Source organism: Argiope bruennichi, chromosome 8, assembly GCF_947563725.1.
Source record: "Argiope bruennichi chromosome 8, qqArgBrue1.1, whole genome shotgun sequence".
Lineage (NCBI taxonomy): Eukaryota > Metazoa > Arthropoda > Arachnida > Araneae > Araneidae > Argiope > Argiope bruennichi.
The window spans coordinates 34693945-34716087 of record NC_079158.1 but is presented as its reverse complement, the minus strand read 5'-3'; the positions used below and the strand labels follow the sequence as shown (position 1 = coordinate 34716087).

General features: G+C 27.3%; 1 protein-coding gene across 1 annotated transcript in view; it reads left to right on the top strand.

Moving 5' to 3' along the window:
• The window catches only part of LOC129981116 (uncharacterized), a 61034-nt gene extending 39335 nt beyond the window's left edge, over positions 1–21699 (top strand). Inside the window, exons 3-9 of the mRNA XM_056091794.1 lie at positions 3735–3844; positions 5190–5285; positions 6875–6982; positions 7451–7513; positions 8383–8455; positions 15215–15305; positions 19830–21699. Coding sequence (XP_055947769.1) covers positions 3735–3844; positions 5190–5285; positions 6875–6982; positions 7451–7513; positions 8383–8455; positions 15215–15305; positions 19830–20172 — 884 coding nt within the window. The 3' untranslated portion in view covers positions 20173–21699. The remainder of the gene's footprint in view (positions 1–3734; positions 3845–5189; positions 5286–6874; positions 6983–7450; positions 7514–8382; positions 8456–15214; positions 15306–19829) is intronic.
• The last annotated feature ends 444 nt before the right edge of the window (positions 21700–22143 follow it).

Genomic DNA, 22143 nt, shown 5'->3' with positions numbered 1-22143 from the left:
CAGAATGCAATGACGGCTCAAGCTATTGTTCTTTTAATTTTCACTGCTTCCGGTCTTAATGCAAAATTATAAGATTCATCTCTAAATAAGTGACGAGAACTTCTTAAAAGATGTTAATCTAAGATAAAATAACCTGCTTATCTAAAATGAAATAACCGGATAAAATTTTTTTTTGAGTTCCAGGATTTAGTGATTTCCATGTGTACTTAAAATACTGATGAATCATCAATTTTCTGTTTATAGTTTCATTTGCTGTTAAAAATTTGTTTATAGCTTTTATTTATCGATATAAACAAAAACTCATCGATATAAACAAAATCAACGCAAAAAATATATATAAAAAAGGAATATTTTGTGGTAGGTTTATTTAAAAATACGAAAATAAGAACAGGAAATAAACGAATGAAGTATTATATAAATATACTGTTTGTATATCTAGTTTGCTTTTATCCACAAATGTGAGAAGAAAAAGCAATTAGAGGTAGAAAGAGATGATTGAAAAAAAATTAGGAAGAATTTTCTCATCTTCTGCCAATTATTCTGGAATTTGCGTTTAGAAATGAAAAACAATGGTAAAAAAATTAAGATTAATGATGGAACAAGTATGTTAACAAACTTAAAGAAGCGTGTCTATTCCAAATAAACTAACAATATTCTAAAATAAATCTATTCTATTCTAATAATAAATATGTATAGTTCACTTCTTTTGCTTTTTTAATGTTGAAAGATAGAGGAGATAAAGAATATTTCATCGTTTTTAGAAGAGCAATTTTTTAAAAATACTGACATTTGAACTGAAACCATCAATCAGTTCAGAAAATCTGCAATAGTATGTGTTTTTCATCATGAAGCATTGTTTTTACTTCACACAAATACTGACAATTCGACATTATTATTTTTTAAAGTTTTCTTAAAATAGTATTTGGGAATATTATTTTATGATCACATACATTGAATCAACTGAACTGAAACGTCAAAATCAGACGCAAATTTTTTTATTTTTTATTTCGTATGATTGTTTTATGATTCTTCTATTTTTAGATAGGAGAAAATATTACGACAGATTGAGATCTTCCATACATTCTTCTTCTATACATATAGATTTGTTTCAATCAGGGACGGTAAGATATTGATAGATATTAGATTGGTGTAGGATGCGATGTTTCCACGCATATTTTTAAAAGAAGAATACGACATGATATAATAATATATAAATAATGAGAAAATAAATTATGTTTAGTTGATATTTATTGCATGTTATTTGATGGATTACAACTTACATATAAAAAATGATGAAATGGAAAAAATTGTTTGCATCATTGTTTTCAGGTATTAATTTTTTTTAATATTAAATGCATGCTATATCTATACATTCAATATTTATACATAGTATAATGAAAATAGAGGATATATTTAGGAAAAAATACATCTTCATTAGATATATTTGATCTAAATTTAGATATAAATCTGTGATTTTGGATTAAGACTACCTATCGAATTTCATTTATGCAGTTCTTTTCATTTTTGAAAAGAACATACATATTTATTGAAGAAGAAAGAGAATGCCCTTCTCCCCTCAGATTCAAGTATACTGAAACGTGAAAATAGTCAATCTTTATATCGAATTTTTAAAATGATTGCAATAGTTTCTCTTAGTATGTTTTATATGCCAGGAAGTAAAAAATAAGAGAAAACATACTTATCGATGATATAGTGAGTGACCAGACTTCAGGAACGTTCGGTATAATTCCGATTTTTAACATTTTCTCCCAGATTAGAAAAACTGTTTTGGTAATTTCCTGTTTTGAATAAAATATATCGAATCATCCTGTTTTTAGTAATAAAAAATTTATTTTCAATACTTTTTCAAAATTTTAAATCGATTCTATTCTAATAATTCAAATTCTGAAGAATTATTCCTTTCTATACCATAATTTCTATGAATATTATTATATACCATTCATTGATTCTTCTTAATTTTTGCCAACGATTAAGTGACCAAGAGTTTTGATTTCCAACGTAGTTTTTTTGTTCTCCTTTTTTCCAATCCATCTTATCACGTCTTAAATAAAGATTACAAATCTGGTTATTTATTTAAAATAAAATCATCTAAACATGTTCGTAAACGTGAATTCTATAGCAATTATTTTTATTGTGATGTTAAATGGCATGAATTCCTCATTTCATTCAACCATGCAAATTCTTCATGTCATTAAAAGTCATGATTAACTAGCTCATTAAGTAGTTTTGTTTTTCTTTGCCTTTACTTCCTTTATTAAATTTTTTTTATTGGCACATAAGTAAATAAAAAATGCGATACTTCCATAACATCTGTGTCGAGTAGGGTTAAAAACCGCCTTGCTGCCTTTGAAGCACATTAAAATGTTTCTGTCCACGGACATTCCTCCATTAAATTTTAATGAAGGAGCATTCAAATTTTATTTCAATTTGTCTCTTTTATACAAATATTCTTTTACAAAAAAGAGTATGGTATATGATATATTAATTTTTTAAGCATAATATATTACTTACACATTTTGTAATACATATCAAACAAATAACAGGCAAGCAATGCATCTGTTTACTACAGAGGTCATATATGGAGAAAGGTCGACTTCATTAAAAGTTATTTTTAACTGAGAAAGCATAACTTTTTGTGGGATTTGAGTTTAAAAGGATTAGCGAATATAAAGCGTCCTTATTGAAAGGATTGTCAATTTTTTTGGAAAAAATATTGTTACGAAATTTCCGGGTCCGTTTGGATAGTGGAAGTTATATTGTGTGGAGAACGCTCAATCAGCAGGCGGCAGTAGAAAAAAAACAACGGCGTTTATTTACACGAAGACACACAGGACAGCACAAAGACGACAACTATATACATCACAGAGAAGACAAATATCTTCAGCCGGGATGTGCACACAACCAGATTCTACTGCAGACAGTAGCGCACAGCTTAGTTCAGCACTAGCTTGACTCCGTCGCTGCTCTGCTATTCTCTGGAAGACTCGTTCTTTACCTTCGATTCCGACTACTCCCGGCCGCTGCAGACTGCCTCCTTTTATAGGTCTCAGGAGGCGGGGCTAGAAGTCTCTCAACCAATCAGGAACTTACGAGGCGTATCTCGGTTCCCAATGGACGGATCGGGAAAATTCTCGATGTTTCAGGTATAATCTATTTTCTCGTCAAAGTCACCAAATTCGTCGCCAAGTCGCCAAATGGTCGTCAAACTCTGGGACCTCCGACGCGACACCGGGACTCCGTCCAATACAGATGACTGTAAAACAGTCTTTCTGATGTTGGAACCAACTATGCTGGGAAGCAGCATCCCAGATTAGTAACAATATAATGAATAATAACAATAACTGAAAAGATAGAGCTGAGAAGTAAAATACTAAATGATTTCATTTTGTTAAAAAAAACCCAGATTTATCTAATAGTTTTGTAATATATATAGTTTATTTTGGTTCATATTAGTATTTATGTTTATGAATAGTATATATTCATTTTTACGCTAGTATAAACTAGTATCTTAATTTTATCATAAATATTACCCTTAGTACGTTTATTTTATTGTTATTAGTGTATAATAAAAGGAATTTATTCATACTAATCAAATTTATTATATGTAATGTATAATATATGCATGTTATTATTGAAATGTGATAAAATTATGATGAATTTGTTACTTAAACGAATGATAAAGATATTAATATATATGTATATATTCTTTTAAGGGGAATTGGATGCAGCCAGGATGACTTTAATTTTGAGTATAGTGTTCGTAGGTATCTTCATTTTAAGCTGGTGGTGGATGGCTTTTGCGATTAAGCAAGCTCGATCGGACGTAAGTAATTTTTTTTTTATTTATTTTGTACAGAACTTAGAATTTATGTTCTTCTTTGAATTCTGAAGAATCACGCACCAAAATGCTGATATCGGACTAATATTTGCTTTTATTAAAAAAAAAAACGATCATGAAAATTTAGAAGTAATGTATACATCTCTATATATTTACTATCTGTGGTGAAAACTTATAAGCCAGTTAACAGCTACGCTACTTGAGCAGTTGCTTTTGTATTGTGTTCATGTTACTGGACTGCGAACCACAAGGTCCCAGGTTCTATCCTCGCTCATACCTAATCCGCCACACTTCGAAACAATGATTAAGGGAATTTGCCAAAAAGTAATCACTCACTTTTAAAAATACTTACTTTTTATTTACACTTTACTTACTTTTTGAAATAATATTTATATTTTGCTATGTAGAAAACCAAAGTACTAAAAGTGAAGAAATTCTCACAATCATGTGGTTATGAAATGAAATGTAAGTTATTAAAAAGATAGGTTTTCAATAAAGAAGAAATCCGCTTTATGTCCTTTAGCAAATTCTAGAACACCAGACAAAATTAATCAATTTTAGTAAAAAATATATATATATATATTTTTAACATAAAAACCCAGCAAAGAGGAAAAAAGAAAGATATAGTGTTTTTACCTATTATTTATGACACATAGGTTGCTGTTTTTAAACAAAGAATTTCAGAGAATTTCTTATTTGTATTCTTGTATGTAATTTAGTTGATGAAACTCAATAATTTCTGCCATATATCCATTAAATCAAATTATTTTGAGCTCTAACTAAATATATTATTTCTAATTATATGTTTTATTTGATATAATTAACTCAATAGATTTTTATACTAATATTTTTTTTTAAATAAAAAGTCTATATATAATTTGTTAGAAAGTTAAACAATTTGCATCTTTCCAAGTGAGTTGAGACGTAACATTCTCTTAAATTCTTCGTGGTGAAAGTTATCCCCTTCCAAAGCATCACTACTGATCATGTGCTTTCACACTATAATCATCTAATCAATCACCGACTTTCCCGTTTTACGATTAGGTGTACAATCTTGCTATGATTTTGGATTTTTATTGAATGTAATCGTTTTGCACCTTTGCGGAACATATTATGCAAGCCTAATATAGACAGCATTCTTTTGTGTAGATTTCTTAGTGAATACTGACTCAAGATGACGCTAGTTGTGTAAAGGGTTAGACTTCAAGCAATGTAAAACTTTTAAATGAAACTAATATATTCCATCTTTTAATAAAATTTAAATTTTTTAAATATTATTATTTTTATTTAATGATTGAAATTTATACTTATTCTGAATATTTTTTTTCAGGGTGGTGTTTCGCTAAGGACGGTTTTATTACTGGCTGTCTTTGCAGCAGTGGACGTGGCTGCTAGCACGGGATTCATACTTTTACGAATAATCATGGTTGGTAGAACAATAACTAATAAATACATATAAATATAATTCATGATTTTGCATTTGTTATCTTAAAATTGTAGCAAACATTGTTTTAATTATTATTAACATTATTTTTATCCTAATATGTAAGAGATCCATAATTTATTATTTGTAATAATATAACTAAATTGCATAAAAAATGACGGCAGAAATGAGTTTCGCTATATATTTAACCATTTAGTACTCGATTCCAGATTTTCTAAATGTTTTTAATTTATCTCAGGCTCTTAATCATGTTTGTTGAATCTTGCGCTTTTTAAATGTTAACTTTTCTTGAATGTCAAATAATCAATATCAAAATACCTGTTGGGATATCGACATGCATTTAATTTTTTGAAAGAATGATATTCTATTTTGCATTACTGGAATCTGTATTTTCTTATTTTGGTAATATTTTGGTCGAACTTTTCATCTCATGTGAGATTTTCTGTTTCGTTTTGGAAAATTTGTGGTGCTCCTACAGCAAGAACAGCAAGGGAACTTTGATACCGAGGAATTTCTTTTATTTACTTGCTATTTTAGCTGTTTACCGACTTTTATTCTCTTTATTACGGTATACAACAATCATATATGATGATATAACGAGGCAAAGAAATCGAATAATAAATCTGTCTATAGAATGATTTGAGCTGTAATATTATACATTCAACGAAAGGAACGAAGTACTCATGCTTTCTATATATACATTAATCAGAAACTAATTTTTTTGTTCTCAAAAGGAACAAATTCTTATCTGTAGCATTTACATTGATCATGAAGAAGGGATTAAAAATTAATTAATTTATTTATAGACAAAAAAAGCGCATTTAAGAAATTTGACTCTGGACTACAAATATCTGTTTAGGACACATCTGGTTAACGTATTAGCATACAGATATGCTTGTGTAACGTTTAAGAATAAAAATATGAAAAAAAAAAAAAAAAATTGTAATGAATGACAAAATTAATTTTATTTTTTTTCATTTGATTTTTAAACGCATGCGAAAACAAGTTTATGTATGAGGGTCCAAAACAATAGCTTTCATTATGATTTGAATGGATTTCGATAATATTTGATGTGAAAATTTCAATCAAAATTGACTTTTTTTTCGGAAATATTTTCCAATGACTTGTTCATTAATAATAAATGTCTGTTAGGTTTGCTTCATTACAAGCATGATATTAAAAACACGTTTTAAGAAAAAGGAAAAAATATTTTTTTCTATCATTTTTGTAATATAATTTTTAGCGATTAATTTTTATTCTATGATTTAGTAAGGGAAAAAAATGGTTATAAGATTAGATATTAAAGAATAACTAAACAAATTTCGAAATAAAATTTAATTTTGTTTTCAAACTTACAAAACGAAACTTAAACATAAAAGTCCAACTTCAAAATGAGAAATGAATCAAAATTTTTTAAGTATCGCTTATAATATAGCAAATACTGGAAAATATTTATGTTGTCTTTTCCTAATCTATAAATGAAGTGGAAATCAGAAATCAGGATATTGAAGTCTTTGTGCATATTTTGAAGTAATAAAAATCCATTTTAATAACCTTATTATATTTTTCAGTATATTCGTAAAGATCATTTATTTCCACAAGAAATGAGGAAGCCAATACCATCTTTAGAATATGACCAATTAGCAGCCTTAGCAGCCCTACGTCTGTTCACTATTCAGGTATAAAATTGTCGTATATTTTTCTTTAGAATAAATATATATTATATTATTAAATACATGTTTTAATTTGAAATATTAAAGCATCATATTTTTTTATTAACTCTTAAAAAGTTTCAATTAGCGTTAAAACCTCTAAAAAATACTATTTCTTTATTGAAAAATTTTGTAAAGTATTTGTATTTAAATTTCTTTCATTTTCCCTCAAAGAGAATCGTAATTAAACTTTGATTTTAACTTTTTACAACAAAAATTTAGCTTTTAGGAAAGATTTCAATTTAAGTAAAATCTTAACAATAGATGGCAGCACGACATCGTCTTAATGCAACTATTAAGTTTGAAGTATTATCTTTTGCATGAAACTGCACGCGTCGCCATCTAGTGTTCTATTTATTAAAACAATTCTACAAAGTATATTATATTTTATTATTTCTAAAGATAAACATTATTCTCATTTATTTTCTTTTACAGTCTAGTTGCGGTAGCATTGATATTTTAGTCATCATAGTTGTAGGTTTCCTCACAGGGTTGAGGGTAAGTATTAATTTGTTTCCCCTAAAAACTTCATCCATTTTTCTGCAATTTCGGCCTTAAATTCAACAATGTTTAAGGAAACATTGATGAGAATTTATAAACAAAAATCAATGTGAGTATAAAAAATATATTTTACTTAGATAATCATAGCACCTAATTGGTTTTTAAATTGTTTTTAATGAAAAGTAAAAAAAATGTTGGGCGTCACAAATATTAAAAATAACTCATTGAATTTAGGAAGATAGAAATGTTTTGATATGGAGGGAAAAAATAATCAAACATTAGACTCATAAATTTAAAATAGAAATTATGTACCTGTCTGAAATATTCTTATGTTAAAATTCGAAAAGCAGATGTTTAGCATATATTAGAAATGAGGTTGCTCGACATTGACTATTAGATTTATAACAAAACAGCGATAATACGAATGCAAGAAAATTCGTTTTAATTAACTTGTATTATATGAGTAAATTAAATTATACCCAAATGCAGTAGTAGCATTTCCCAAGGAATTCGTTCATGGTATTTATAGTACATTCCACTAACGTCTGGGGCAAAGAACATGAACATTATCTTCATTATTCAGCTGCAATTCTAGCAGATAAATTGACCTGAAGTACCAAATTTTTATTGCATTTGTTAATTTTATTGCGTTTTAAATTTTACTACGAATTTGCGTTTCCTTAAAAACTGATACAAATATAGAAAATTGGAAAAGATTCAATTTAGTGCTGGTTATGATCATTCTAATTATTCTTTCCTTAATGAATTAAAAGATTAAATACTCCGAAATAAATTTTATCGACAAAGCAATCGTTACAGTTACTAATTTCTTTGAAGTGTTAATTTTTTATCTATATTTTTTTTAGGTGTATAGCGTTGTTTGTGTATTTTCATACTACAAAAAAGCCAAGAATGGAAATATGGATCTTTTCGGACATAGTAAGTATGAGTTTATTTCTAGACACTGGCACAAACTATATTAATTAAACTATGTTATAAACTTAACGTTCCGTTTGAAGCAACACTAAGGCTATTTTGGGACGGACCTCGTAATTGTGAGCCGCGGTCAGATGACGAGGACGACACCTGAGCTGGCGCCCCCCCCCTCTCCACACCAGTGGGAGGACGTTTGGTCAGGACGGATTTAACGTGCAACTGACCCCCTTGCACGACGGTTCTTCGGTGGAATCGGGCCTCGAACCTGAAACCCTCCGGTTTCGAGGCCGAGACCGTACCACCAGGCCACCGCGGCCCCTATAAAAAAGCGGTATTTTGGTTTGTGTTGTATGTTTTGGAACGCCAGATCAATCGTTGATGGCACAAAGTATCAAATAACTTGAAAACGAGATTTCATTCAATAGTTTCCTGTTATGATTTTGGTCATATTTTTTTCACAACATTATCCTTTTTTTTTTTTACTTATTCGTATAGTACGTATATAAAAAGTATTTTAATAGTAAAAAAAAAAATTCGAAATCGAGATTATGATGAGTTTCCACATTTCAGACTTTCCTAATTACTGAAAAAACTCTTTTGATATTACATCCATCAGGCTGTGAACACGATAAATCAAGAGCGCTTTGAGCTAGATGAATAAAATTTGGTATAGGAAGTTTAGACTTAATTTGTAGATTTTTTTCTCAAATTTAATTAGATTTCTCTCAAAGTGACCTCCATAATTAATTTTTAAATTAAAATTAGGCACACTTCTTAGATTCTTAAAAGAATTTTGAAGCAAATATGTCAAAGGGTTAACCGTCTATCGGTTTATACTTTCGCATATATATAAATGCAATGAGATAAAATATGCCATTGAATGTTATTATGCGATTACATTTTTACATTGAGATTTCGGATTTTAATATCAATCGGTCGGAAAAAAGATGCCCAAAATACATATAGATAAGTTAACCTTTTACACTCGGAAAAGTAATTCGATGCATAATTATTCACCTAATACAAAGACTTGTTTATTGCTCCTAAAAATAAATATATATAATTGTTTTAAGTTGAATTCTCTCGTTTAATTAATTTGTATCTTCTTACTATTCTACAGTTATTTTTAACGAACAAAATTAATGAATTAAATAAATAAAACTTCAAAATGATGCCCCGTCTTGAATGGTGAGTGAGAGTCATCATCCAAGGGCAAAGGGTTAAAATACCAGCGACCTATATTTCGTAACGACTGTTCTCCAGTGCCATGCTAATTATTCGCTATCTTAACAAAATTCACAACTTTATGTGGAGGAAAGGAAATAAGATTCTCACAGGTTTCATATTTATTTGGCTAACTTATGATGGTGTGAAAAAATGATTTCCGCCAGCGTCCTAACCTAAGGATAGTGCATTTTCCCTATGATCTGGGTGTCCCGGGTTCAAGTCCTGGTTCAGGCATGGTTGTTCTCTACTCTGTGAGGTTTGTGAAAGAGTCCCCCCCCCCCCTGTAAAAAGGGCATCTTCATCTGAGCTAGAAGTCAGATTTCGATCTTCAGAAACTACTGTACAAAACTCAGCTTAAAATCGCTGACTTCTTTAGCGGGCTTGCCTATGGCAAGTGCCGTAAGTAACAAGGATTATTTCTTGTACCGGTAATGTTTCTGACTCTATCTATACTAATTACAAGGAAATATCGTAAACTAGAACAAATAGTAATATTTTGTGTGCTGGATGATGTCACTCTCATTTTTCGCTCTTAACATTACTTCTATTTTCTAGAGTAACAAAATTGTACACTGCCACCCTCTATGGATTGTTTTGGTAAATTATTTAATAAAGTAAAGCTAATTTAATTCCAAATAGAATGCCTATTAACACAGTTTTGTTTGATCAATGATGAAAATAACATTATCTTTTCTTAAGATTTTTTTAAACTGTGGAATTTATTGTTATTTTTAATTACTATCTATTTAAAAGTATGTATATGTGAGTAAAAAAGTATGTATTTCTTGATTTTTGTGTAATTTATGCATAAGATAATATGTTAAAAAATACTTTATGTATAAAATAATTGTACAAAAGCTATTCTGCATTTTCAGAATTGTATTTTTCATAATTCAAATGAGTAATCTTTTTTTACTTTAAAAAATAAATGTGCTCGATCAGTATTGTAACGAAATGGATATCTGCGTTTATTGTTGTCTCAATCATTAGCTGGATTGCTGTTATAATATTCATTTTTGAAAACTAATTAATCAGCTTTAAATAATCCATCCAAACATTTTGAAAAAGAGCATTCAATTGATATATGATGGATGATTAGAGAATTGTATGCTGATTTAGTTTTAATTATCTAATAATTTAGACGAGACACATGAAATTGTTCACCTAATAAGCTCTTAACTCCCTTAAAAATAGTAAGATAAATTAATTGTCATTACTTTAAAAATGTTTCTTTTTTTAAAAAAACAAGATCTATTCTTATTCAGAAGAAATTTACTGATTTTATTTTCAATTTATGTAAAGAAAAGTCTATGAATAAATAAGAGCAATAATCTACGAACATTGGAAAAAAATCGATCATGAAATGAATGCTTGAAAGTAAGAATAATAAGGAAATAATTATTCGTTTGTTTTTTCCAGAGAATGTTAGGAATGAATCATTACTTTGTCATTACTTTAAAAATGTTTCTTACTTTTTTAAAAAACAAGATCTATTCTTATTCAGAAGAAATTTACTGATTTTATTTTCAATTTATGTAAAGAAAATTCTATGAATAAATAAGAGTAATAATCTACGAACATTTGAAAAAAAATCGATCATGAAATGAATGCTTGAAAGTAAGAATAATAAGTCAATAATTATTCGTTTGTTTTTTCCAGAGAGTGTTACGAATGAATCATTACTTTGTCATTACTTTAAAAATGTTTCTTTTTTTAAAAAAAAACAAGATCTATTCTTATTTAGAAGAAATTTACTGTTTTTATTTTCAATTTATGTAAAGAAAACTCTATGAATTAATTAGAGTAATATTCTACGAACATTTGAAAAAAAGATCGATCATGAAATGAATGCATGAAAGTAAGAATAATAAGTCAATAATTATTGGTTTGTTTTTTCCAGAGAATGTTACGAATGAATCATTACTTTGTCATTACTTTAAAAATGTTTCTTTTTTTTAAAAAAAACAAGATCTATTCTTATTCAGAAGAAATTTACTGATTTTATTTTCAATTTATGTAAAGAAAAGTCTATGAATAAATAAGAGCAATAATCTACGAACATTGGAAAAAAAAATCGATCATGAAATGAATGCTTGAAAGTAAGAATAATAAGGAAATAATTATTCGTTTGTTTTTTCCAGAGAATGTTAGGAATGAATCATTACTTTGTCATTACTTTAAAAATGTTTCTTACTTTTTTAAAAAACAAGATCTATTCTTATTCAGAAGAAATTTACTGATTTTATTTTCAATTTATATAAAGAAAACTCTATGAATTAATTAGAGTAATATTCTACGAACATTTGAAAAAAAGATCGATCATGAAATGAATGCTTGAAAGTAAGAATAATAAGGAAATAATTATTCGTTTGTTTTTCCAGAGAATGTTATGAATGAATCATTACTTTGTCATTACTTTAAAAATGTTTCTTACTTTTTTAAAAAACAAGATCTATTCTTATTCAGAAGAAATTTACTGATTTTATTTTCAATTTATGTAAAGAAAATTCTATGAATAAATAAGAGTAATAATCTACGAAGATTTGAAAAAAAATCGATCATGAAATGAATGCTTGAAAGTAAGAATAATAAGTCAATAATTATTCGTTTGTTTTTTCCAGAGAGTGTTACGAATGAATCATTACTTTGTCATTACTTTAAAAATGTTTCTTTTTTTTAAAAAAAACAAGATCTATTCTTATTTAGAAGAAATTTACTGTTTTTATTTTCAATTTATGTAAAGAAAACTCTATGAATTAATTAGAGTAATATTCTACGAACATTTGAAAAAAAGATCGATCATGAAATGAATGCTTGAAAGTAAGAATAATAAGGAAATAATTATTCGTTTGTTTTTTTCAGAGAATGTTACGAATGAATCATTACTTTGTCATTACTTTAAAAATGTTTCTTTTTTTAAAAAAACACAAGATTTATTCTTATTCAGAAGAAATTTACTGATTTTATTTTCAATTTATATAAAGAAAAGTCTATGAATTAATAAGAGTAATATTCTACGAACATTTGAAAAAAAAAATCGATCATGAAATGAATGCTTGAAAGTAAGAATAATAAGGAAATAATTATTCGTTTGTTTTTTCCAGAGAGTGTTACGAATGAATCATTACTTTGTCATTACTTTAGTTGTCATTACTTTAAAAATGTTTCTTACTTTTTTAAAAAACAAGATCTATTCTTATTCAGAAGAAATTTACTGATTTTATTTTCAATTTATGTAAAGAAAATTCTATGAATAAATAAGAGTAATAATCTACGAACATTTGAAAAAAAATCGATCATGAAATGAATGCTTGAAAGTAAGAATAATAAGGAAATAATTATTCGTTTGTTTTTTCCAGAGAATGTTACGAATGAATCATTACTTTGTCATTACTTTAAAAATGTTTCTTTTTTTAAAAAAAAACAAGATCTATTCTTATTCAGATGAAATTTACTGATTTTATTTTCAATTTATGTAAAGAAAATTCTATGAATAAATAAGAGCAATAATCTACGAACATTTGAAAAAAATTCGATTATGAAATGAATGCTTGAAAGTAAGAATAATAAGTCAATAATTATTCGTTTGTTTTTTCCAGAGAGTGTTACGGATGAATCATTACTTTGTCATTACTTTAGTTGTCATTACTTTTAAAATGTTTCTTACTTTTTTAAAACACAAGATCTATTCTTATTCAGATGAAATTTACTGATTTTATTTTCAATTTATGTAAAGAAAATTCTATGAATAAATAAGAGTAATAATCTACGAACATTTGAAAAAAATTCGATCATGAAATGAATGCTTGAAAGTAAGAATAATAAGGAAATAATTATTCGTTTATTTTTTCCAGAGAGTGTTACGAATGAATCATTACTTTGTCATTACTTTAAAAATGTCTCTTACTTTTTTAAAAAACAAGATCTATTCTTATTCAGATGAAATTTACTGATTTTATTTTCAATTTATGTAAAGAAAATTCTATGAATAAATAAGAGTAATAATCTATGAACATTTGAAAAAAATTCGATCATGAAATGAATGTTTGAAAGTAAGAATAATAAGGAAATAATTATTCGTTTGTGTTTCCAGAGAATGTTAGGAATGAATCATTACTTTGTCATTACTTTAAAAATGTTTCTTACTTTTTCAAAAAACAAAATCTATTCTTTTTCAGAAGAAATTTACTGATTTTATTTTCAATTTATGTAAAGAAAATTCTATGAATAAATAAGAGCAATAATCTACGAACATTTGAAAAAAATTCGATTATGAAATGAATGCTTGAAAGTAAGAATAATAAGGAAATAATGATTCGTTTGTTTTTTCCAGAGAGTGTTATGAACGAATCATTACTTTGTCATTACTTTAGTTGTCATTACTTTTAAAATGTTTCTTACTTTTTTAAAACACAAGATCTATTCTTATTCAGAAGAAATTTACTGATTTTATTTTCAATTTATGTAAAGAAAATTCTATGAATAAATAAGAGCAATAATCTACGAACATTTGAAAAAAAAATCGATCATGAAATGAATGCTTGAAAGTAAGAATAATAAGGAAATAATTATTCGTTTTTTTTTCCAGAGAGTGTTACGAATGAATCATTACTTTGTCATTACTTTAAAAATGTTTCTTACTTTTTTAAAAAACAAGATCTATTCTTATTCAGAAGAAATTTGCGATTTTATTTTCAATTTATGTAAAGAAAATTCTATGAATAAATAAGAGTAATAATCTACGAACATTTGAAAAAAATTCGATCATGAAATGAATGCTTGAAAGTAAGAATAATAAGTCAATAATTATTCGTTTGTTTTTTCCAGAGAATGTTACGAATGAATCATTACTTTAAAAATGTTTCTTTTTTAAAAAAAAACAAGATCTATTCTTATTCAGAAGAAATTTACTGATTTTATTTTCAATTTATGTAAAGAAAATTCTATGAATAAATAAGAGCAATAATCTACGAACATTTGAAAAAAAAATCGATCATGAAATGAATGCTTGAAAGTAAGAATAATAAGGAAATAATTATTCGTTTTTTTTTCCAGAGAGTGTTACGAATGAATCATTACTTTGTCATTACTTTAAAAATGTTTCTTACTTTTTTAAAAAACAAGATCTATTCTTATTCAGAAGAAATTTACTGATTTTATTTTCAATTTAGGTAAAAAAATTCTATGAATAAATAAGAGTAATAATCTACGAACATTTGAAAAAACATTATATCATGGAATGAATGTTTGAAAGTAAGAATAATAAGGAAATAATGATTCGTTTGTTTTTTCTAGAGAATGATACGAATGAATCATTACTTAGTCATTACTTTAAAAATGTTTCTTACTTTTTAAAAAAACAATATCTATTCTTATTTAGAAGAAATTTACCGATTTTATTTTCAATTTTTGTAAAAAAATTCTATGAATAAATAAGAGTAATAATCTACGAACATTTGAAAAAACATTATATCATGGAATGAATATTTGAAAGTAAGAATAATAAGGAAATAATGATTCATTTGTTTTTTCCAGAGAATGTTACGAATGAGTCCGATACTTCTTCTAGAATCGAAAGATTAAAAATAATGGATGACTATGGACCCAAGCCATTAATGGGGAAATAGTAAGTTTTGCATATTAATTGAACTCCATTTATGTTTTTAAAGATGCAATTTTGTAAATGATTTTTTACCCGTTAGCTAATGTACTAAAGTCTCGATTTCTTATATATTTGTGTGTCCTCGATGATGATACTTCATTTCAATATTTTTTAAACATAATCATTAGTTTATCTAGTAGTGAATTGGAGATATGTTTATTACAGTAGATCACGCAACTTATTATAATGAATTATAAAGTTTAACCCTTTCTAGGGCCGTGGAAAGCATGCTTCCCGCAAAATTTATCAATCTTTGTATGAAATTATGTAGGTTGGCATAAGTTCTGGCACATTTTTTCAGTAAGTCAGAAACTTAGATGCTTCAGTCCTTTATCTCAGACAAAATGATGTGTCTTGATTTGTTACTTAATTATTAATTAACCAAATTAATTAATTAATCAAATTAAATTTATCTAATAAGCTAAATGAATCCCCTTTCTTATTATAATTTCAATCCTAAAAATATTTTAACATAATATAACTAGAAAAAAATGGCCCTTTAAAGGGTTAAATAGAAAAAAAATAAATTTAGTTTTTCAGTATGTTATATTCTTTAGTTTTTCAGTATGCTATTATTTTTTTAAAAAAATTGTTTCTAATCAATATTTAAAATCTGTTTATATAAATTTAATATAATAAATTTAATTATAAGAATCTATTCCAATTTGTTTTCAGTTTCTTTTTTTAATTATGTATATCTTGAAGGCACTGCATTACTGTCATGGCTCTTCCATAAGCTGATAAATTCTGAAATTGTTGAGAAGTAATAAAAATGAAAATAAATATTGAAATGTATAAAGAATTATATAAATATATATTTTTAAATATATGACCGTAATTGTCTCGCCAAATATAATAAATTAGCTTCACACAGAGATATATAGGAATGTAACTTGTGTGCATTTACAATACCAGAAGATTCAACTCCGATGAAATTTGTCCATATTGTTGTTTTAAAAATGCTGGAAGGTTATTTCTTTGATATAATACAGTTAGCGACTATTGTTTCGCTTACATAAATTTTGTATACTTCGTAGAATATTAACAAAAATTGCGAATTTCCAAATTTTGAAGAGTAAAAACAAATTTCCATTTTTATTCTTTTGTTATGGAAAGATGAGTTAAATTAACTCTCTCTCTCACACCCACACACAAGTGGAATTTGGCAACCAGCTATTCACTGGGAATTTTGGTTGTATTTAATTCCAGTTAAATCGCTTAGATGCATTTTCATGTCCATGATTCCTCCAAATTGTCAGGCATTAAATTAATTTAATTTAATTAAACATGTTAGTATCATTGTGTGCATGAAGATTTTTCTAATAAAGGACAGTTCCATTACATCACAACACTATTAAAAATTCGATTCATCTATTTTACAAATCTAGCGGTTCACTTTTTATTCATCTTGTGCAAGTTTTGGTTCGAACTCGCTACGTTAGGGTTCATAGCGAGTAACAAAGCCACTAGACAAAAGCGTACACTCATTTCCGGAGGTTGTTATCTGGCTTATGAAGTTACTATCACAATCTTGTAAATTATCAGGATATTTCATTGAATCCTTTTTCTTCAACTTTCAACAATGGAAGATCAGGGCTATTAAATATTTTGTGAGACAAGAGAACGATTTGAATTGTATGGTGACAATATAATGTATTGTTCCGAATTAAAAAAATATAGATTTAAAAATTTACCTACATTCAGAATTTATCCAGCTTTTAAACTGGTATAGAGAGAAAAAAAATTTAGAAATGGTGTAAAAATCAATTTTGATGCAATGTTTTCGAAAACTTTGTGAGACAAGAAAACCGATTTGAATTGTATGGCAACAATATAATGTATTGTTCCGAATTAAAAAAAATATATATATATATTTAAAAATTTACCTACATTAAGAATTTATCCAGCTTTTAAATTGGTACAGAGAGAAAAAAAATTTCGAAATGGTGTAAAAATCATTTTGATGCAATGTTTTCGAAAGCTATCACTGAAAAATGGCAAAATTCAACTTAACTTTTGATTAATTAAAATTAATAGGCATTAAGTTTGAAATATAATGCAATTTTAATTCGATTTCAAATTGATCTCTTTTATCTTAGCCACATGCACTTGCTGTTTGCTTACCATCTTTTACCAATCTGCAAACTGCATAATTTCCTCTTGCCAAAAACATTTTAATTAGTTGCCTTCTTTTTAAAAGAGACCATTTCAATTTTTTTTTCTTTGCTTGCTACTGACTCTCCTACTTAGAGATATACTTCGTGTTAGTTTTTTATGTTCCATGCTCTTAAAAGACATTGTCATTTTAAATGACGTTTAAATTTATAATTTTACTTTTATTGCGGCAAATTTTATCATAAGAATTTCAAACTTAGAATATTTAAACGTGGTTTTGATATAGCATATTCTGTGAAAAGATTTTGTGTCAGAAGAAATTCTCCTTCTTCTATCCGAATATCTATTAATTTTAAAGCAAATCGCAAAACCTGCCCAGAACTATAATTAGCGTGAAGCGTACGATAGCAATGAATATGATGTATAGAAGAAAATTTCATTGATTATGATATGTTTTGTGTTTAGAAAATTTTGAGGGGAAAAATGAGTAGCAATCTTATTTCTGATAAAAGGATTTTGAATTAAATGTTTACCAATTTTACAACAAGTAGTTTTTCAAAATCAAATGGCAATGAAAAAAAAATGAAAATTTATTATTTATTTCTCAACTTCTTGTTCTGTTCCATCATCACTCGGATACTGTTTTTTTTTGGTTTAAAAAGAAATGATCTTAGCTCGTTTTCCAATCTCAGCCGTGCTGGATCTTTGGTTTTATTTCCAGCAAAACTAATTTGAATAAAAAATTTGCCAATTTTATAACACATAGTTTATATAAATTTTCTGAAATTAAATGATAAGGAAAAAAAAGACACGTTAAGATTTATTATGTTTCTTAAGCATTTGTTCTGTTTCATCACACAAGTTCTGTTCTTCTTATTAGCTCTAAAAGAAATGGTTTCGGCTGCTTTCCCAATTGTAGCTGTGCGAGATCTTTAATTTTATTTTCAGCAAAACTACTTTGAATTAAAAGTTTACCAGTTTCAAAATTTTCCCAAACTGAATGATAAAGCAAAAATTATGTTCAGATTTATTATGTTTCTTAAGCTTTGTTCTGTTTCATCACACAAGTTCTGTTCTTCTTCTTAGCTTTAAAAGAAATGGTGTCTGTTCGTTTCTCAATCGCAGCCCTGCCAGATTTTTAATTTTATTTTTAACAAAACTACTGTCAATTAAAAGTTTACCAGTTTCAAAATTTTCCCAAACTGAATGATAAAGAAAAATTACTTTGTTCTTGTTCTGTTTCATCACACAAGTTCTGTTCTTCTTAGCTCTATAAGAAATGGTGTCTGTTAGTTCCTAATTTGCAGCCCTGCGAGATTTTTTATTTTATTTTTAACAAAACTAATTTTAATTAAAAGTTTACCAGTTCCAAAATTTTCCCAAACTGAAAGATAAAGCAAAAATTACATTAAGATTTATTATGTTTCTTAAGTTCTTGTTCTGTTTCATCACACAAGTTCTGCTCTTCTTCTTAGCTCTAAAAGAAATGGTGTCTGTTCATTCCTCAATCGCAGCCCTGCCAGATTTTTAATTTTATTTTTAACAAAACTACTGTCAATTAAAAGTTTACCAGTTTCAAAATTTTCCCAAACTGAATGATAAAGAAAAATTACATTGTTCTTGTTCTGTTTCATCACACAAGTTCTGTTCTTCTTAGCTCTATAAGAAATGGTGTCTGTTAGTTCCTAATTCGCAGCCTTGCGAGATTTTTTTATTTTATTTTTAACAAAACTAATTTTAATTAAAAGTTTACCAGTTTCAAAATTTTCCCAAACTGAAAGATAAAGCAAAAATTACATTAAGATTTATTATGTTTCTTAAGTTCTTGTTCTGTTTCATCACACAAGTTCTGCTCTTCTTCTTAGCTCTAAAAGAAATGGTGTCTGTTCATTCCTCAATCGCAGCCCTACCAGATTTTTAATTTTATTTTTTAACAAAACTACTTTGAATTAAAAGTTTACCAGTTTCAAAATTTTCTCGAATTAAATGATAATGGAAAAAAGCGCGTATTGCATGCTTCTTAAACACTTGCTCTGTTTCATTATTACACAAGTTATATTGTTCTTTTTAGCTCTAAAAGAAATGATTTTGAGTTGTTATCCAATCTCGACCGTGTAGAATTTTTAATTTTATTTTCAGTAAAATTATTTTGAATTCAATGATTACCAATTTTATAACACCTACTGTATCAAAATTTTCTGAATGATAATGGAAATGAAATAACATGATAATGGAATTATAATGGAAAAAAAAACCTCCATAAAATTTATTGTATTTCTTAAGCACTTGTTCTGTTTCATTATCACACAAATTCTGTTTCAGTATTACAGAAATTCTATTTCATTATCACTCAAATTCTGTTGTCCTTCTTAGCTCTAAAAGAAACGGTTTCGGCTCCTTCCCTAACCGCAGTCGGGCGGGATCTGTCACCGGCTCGATATACGAAGAAGAGCCTCCAGAATTGAAAATCCAGGCAGCTGACATGCCCATAGAGATGCAGCGATCTGCTGTCTTCAGTGCTACGCAAGCCCTAAAACTCTACAGCACCGAAAAACACATAGCAGAGAGCATCAAGCAGGACTTCGACCAGATGTACCACCCCACCTGGCACTGCATTGTGGGCAGGAACTGGGGAAGCTGTGTCACGCATTCCAAACAGTGCTATATCAGGCTGGCCTACAAGGACCTTACCATTCTTCTTTACAGGTCTACATGATAGTGAATATATGTTTAGTTTATTTAATTGATTTTTAGACATGATTTCGCGTAGTGACCCGAACCAGTTCTGGCGTATTACTCCAACCTTGCCAATTAAGAGATTTGTTGATTTTTTTAAAACTGGAAGTTTATTAGCAAAGTTATCAATTATGGTGATTTGTTGATTTTTTTTTTAAATTGGAAGTTTATCAGCAAAGTTATCACTTAATCTATTGTTGAATTTTTTAAAAATAGAAGTTTATCAGCAAAGTTATTAATTAACCTATTTGTTGATTTTTTTTCCTGTTTGAAGTCTATTAGCAGGGTTTGAGTGGAGATTATATGATTTTATGTTTAGAGATATTATATTTGGGAAATATAAATTTCTGCATCGAGTTGTAAATTTGATTTCTGTAATAGGTGGTTTGATTGTTTGTATAAGTGTTTGATTTATCCAATAGACAATTCAGAAATTAAAAAAAAAGAATTATTACCATCTATTAACTGTCTAATTGTACCCTGCTTATATACACAGTTATATCCTTCCCTCCTCCCATATGCGAATCAAAATGTATTTATATTGCTGATTAACTAGTGATGTCAGAATCGCAGAAGGATTATGATCTTGGATTATTGAAACAGCAGATAATAATTGCTTTTATGTTACTTGTGTGTTTTTGTGATATTTAATTTATTTAACTAACATGATGCACAAAATGGAAAAATGCGGAAAAATTGAAAACCCCCCCGCATAAAATGGAATAGCTGGTATCTTTTGTTCGTGATCCATTAACTCAATTTTAAGTGGCTTACTTGACTATAGACAATTAACTTATTTGATGGATTGTGCGGGTGATTCTTTCGTTGACTATTTAACAATTCTGGTAAATTAAATGCTATTTTGATAGGGTTTGAACTTTAAATTTGTGAGTTATCTGTCATATCAAGCTCTTCTGTTTAGTTTGTAATATGTTAATTACAGTTGAACATTTTAGAAGTGTTCCTCGTGAAGCATTGTGTTCAAAACGAGCTTTAAAATCCGAACAATAGCTGGAACTTCAGCTGTCAAGGAACTTGGTTTCTTTGAATGTTTTTTTAAATGTGTAGAATTAGATGTGTTGTCAGTATTTATCTCGAAGATTTCGTAGAGTCTGGTTTCCTCTGCGATGTGTTCATCATCTTTGAATGTTATGTTATTATTTGGTGAATTATAATATGAGATCAAATGTGTCCGTGTTTTGCTACCTTTATTTCAAAACATTTTATAAGTAATTTTTTTATTATTTTTTAGTTTTAAAACACTTTTTGGATTCTGTAGTACCCAATTTAATCTGAAATGTAAATATTGATTGGAAATATTGGTAACCGATATTGGTTGTAAAATATTAATTGGGAAGTTGAAAAATACATTTCCATCACTTATAAATTGTAATATAATATGGTGGTAAAATATAAATTTAACATTTTTGGAAACTCTTTGATCATTATTTTGAGAATATATTCTAATAGTTATTTCGTGTTTTATATTATTGTTGCTTCAAATCGCATTCGGACAAATGATCTAGAAATGATTAAATATTTTCCACAAAATTTTGTATGGAAAATTTCACGAATTTTAAAATAGAATAGACTATATTATTTCAATCTTTTTCAAATTAAATATCTGCAATTTAAAAATATTGTTATTTTTTCAAATATTGTTTTTATATAAAAAAAAAGTATCTTGTAAATTTATATAAAGTGCAAAAAAAAAAAAAAAATACATCTTTCAAAAGAGAATTTCAGTTAATTTTTTTTTTGAATTATGGGGATGGTTTGAACAATTTACTCCAGATAATACTGCATGTCATGTAAGTATTAAGAAGTAAATATTGATGTTTACATATAGTAATATTTAATTTCATTTTTCAATTCATTTTTCATTCGCTCATATAAGTTTCTATTTATTTGTATATTTATTTAAAGATTATTTAGTTTAAAATGAAATATG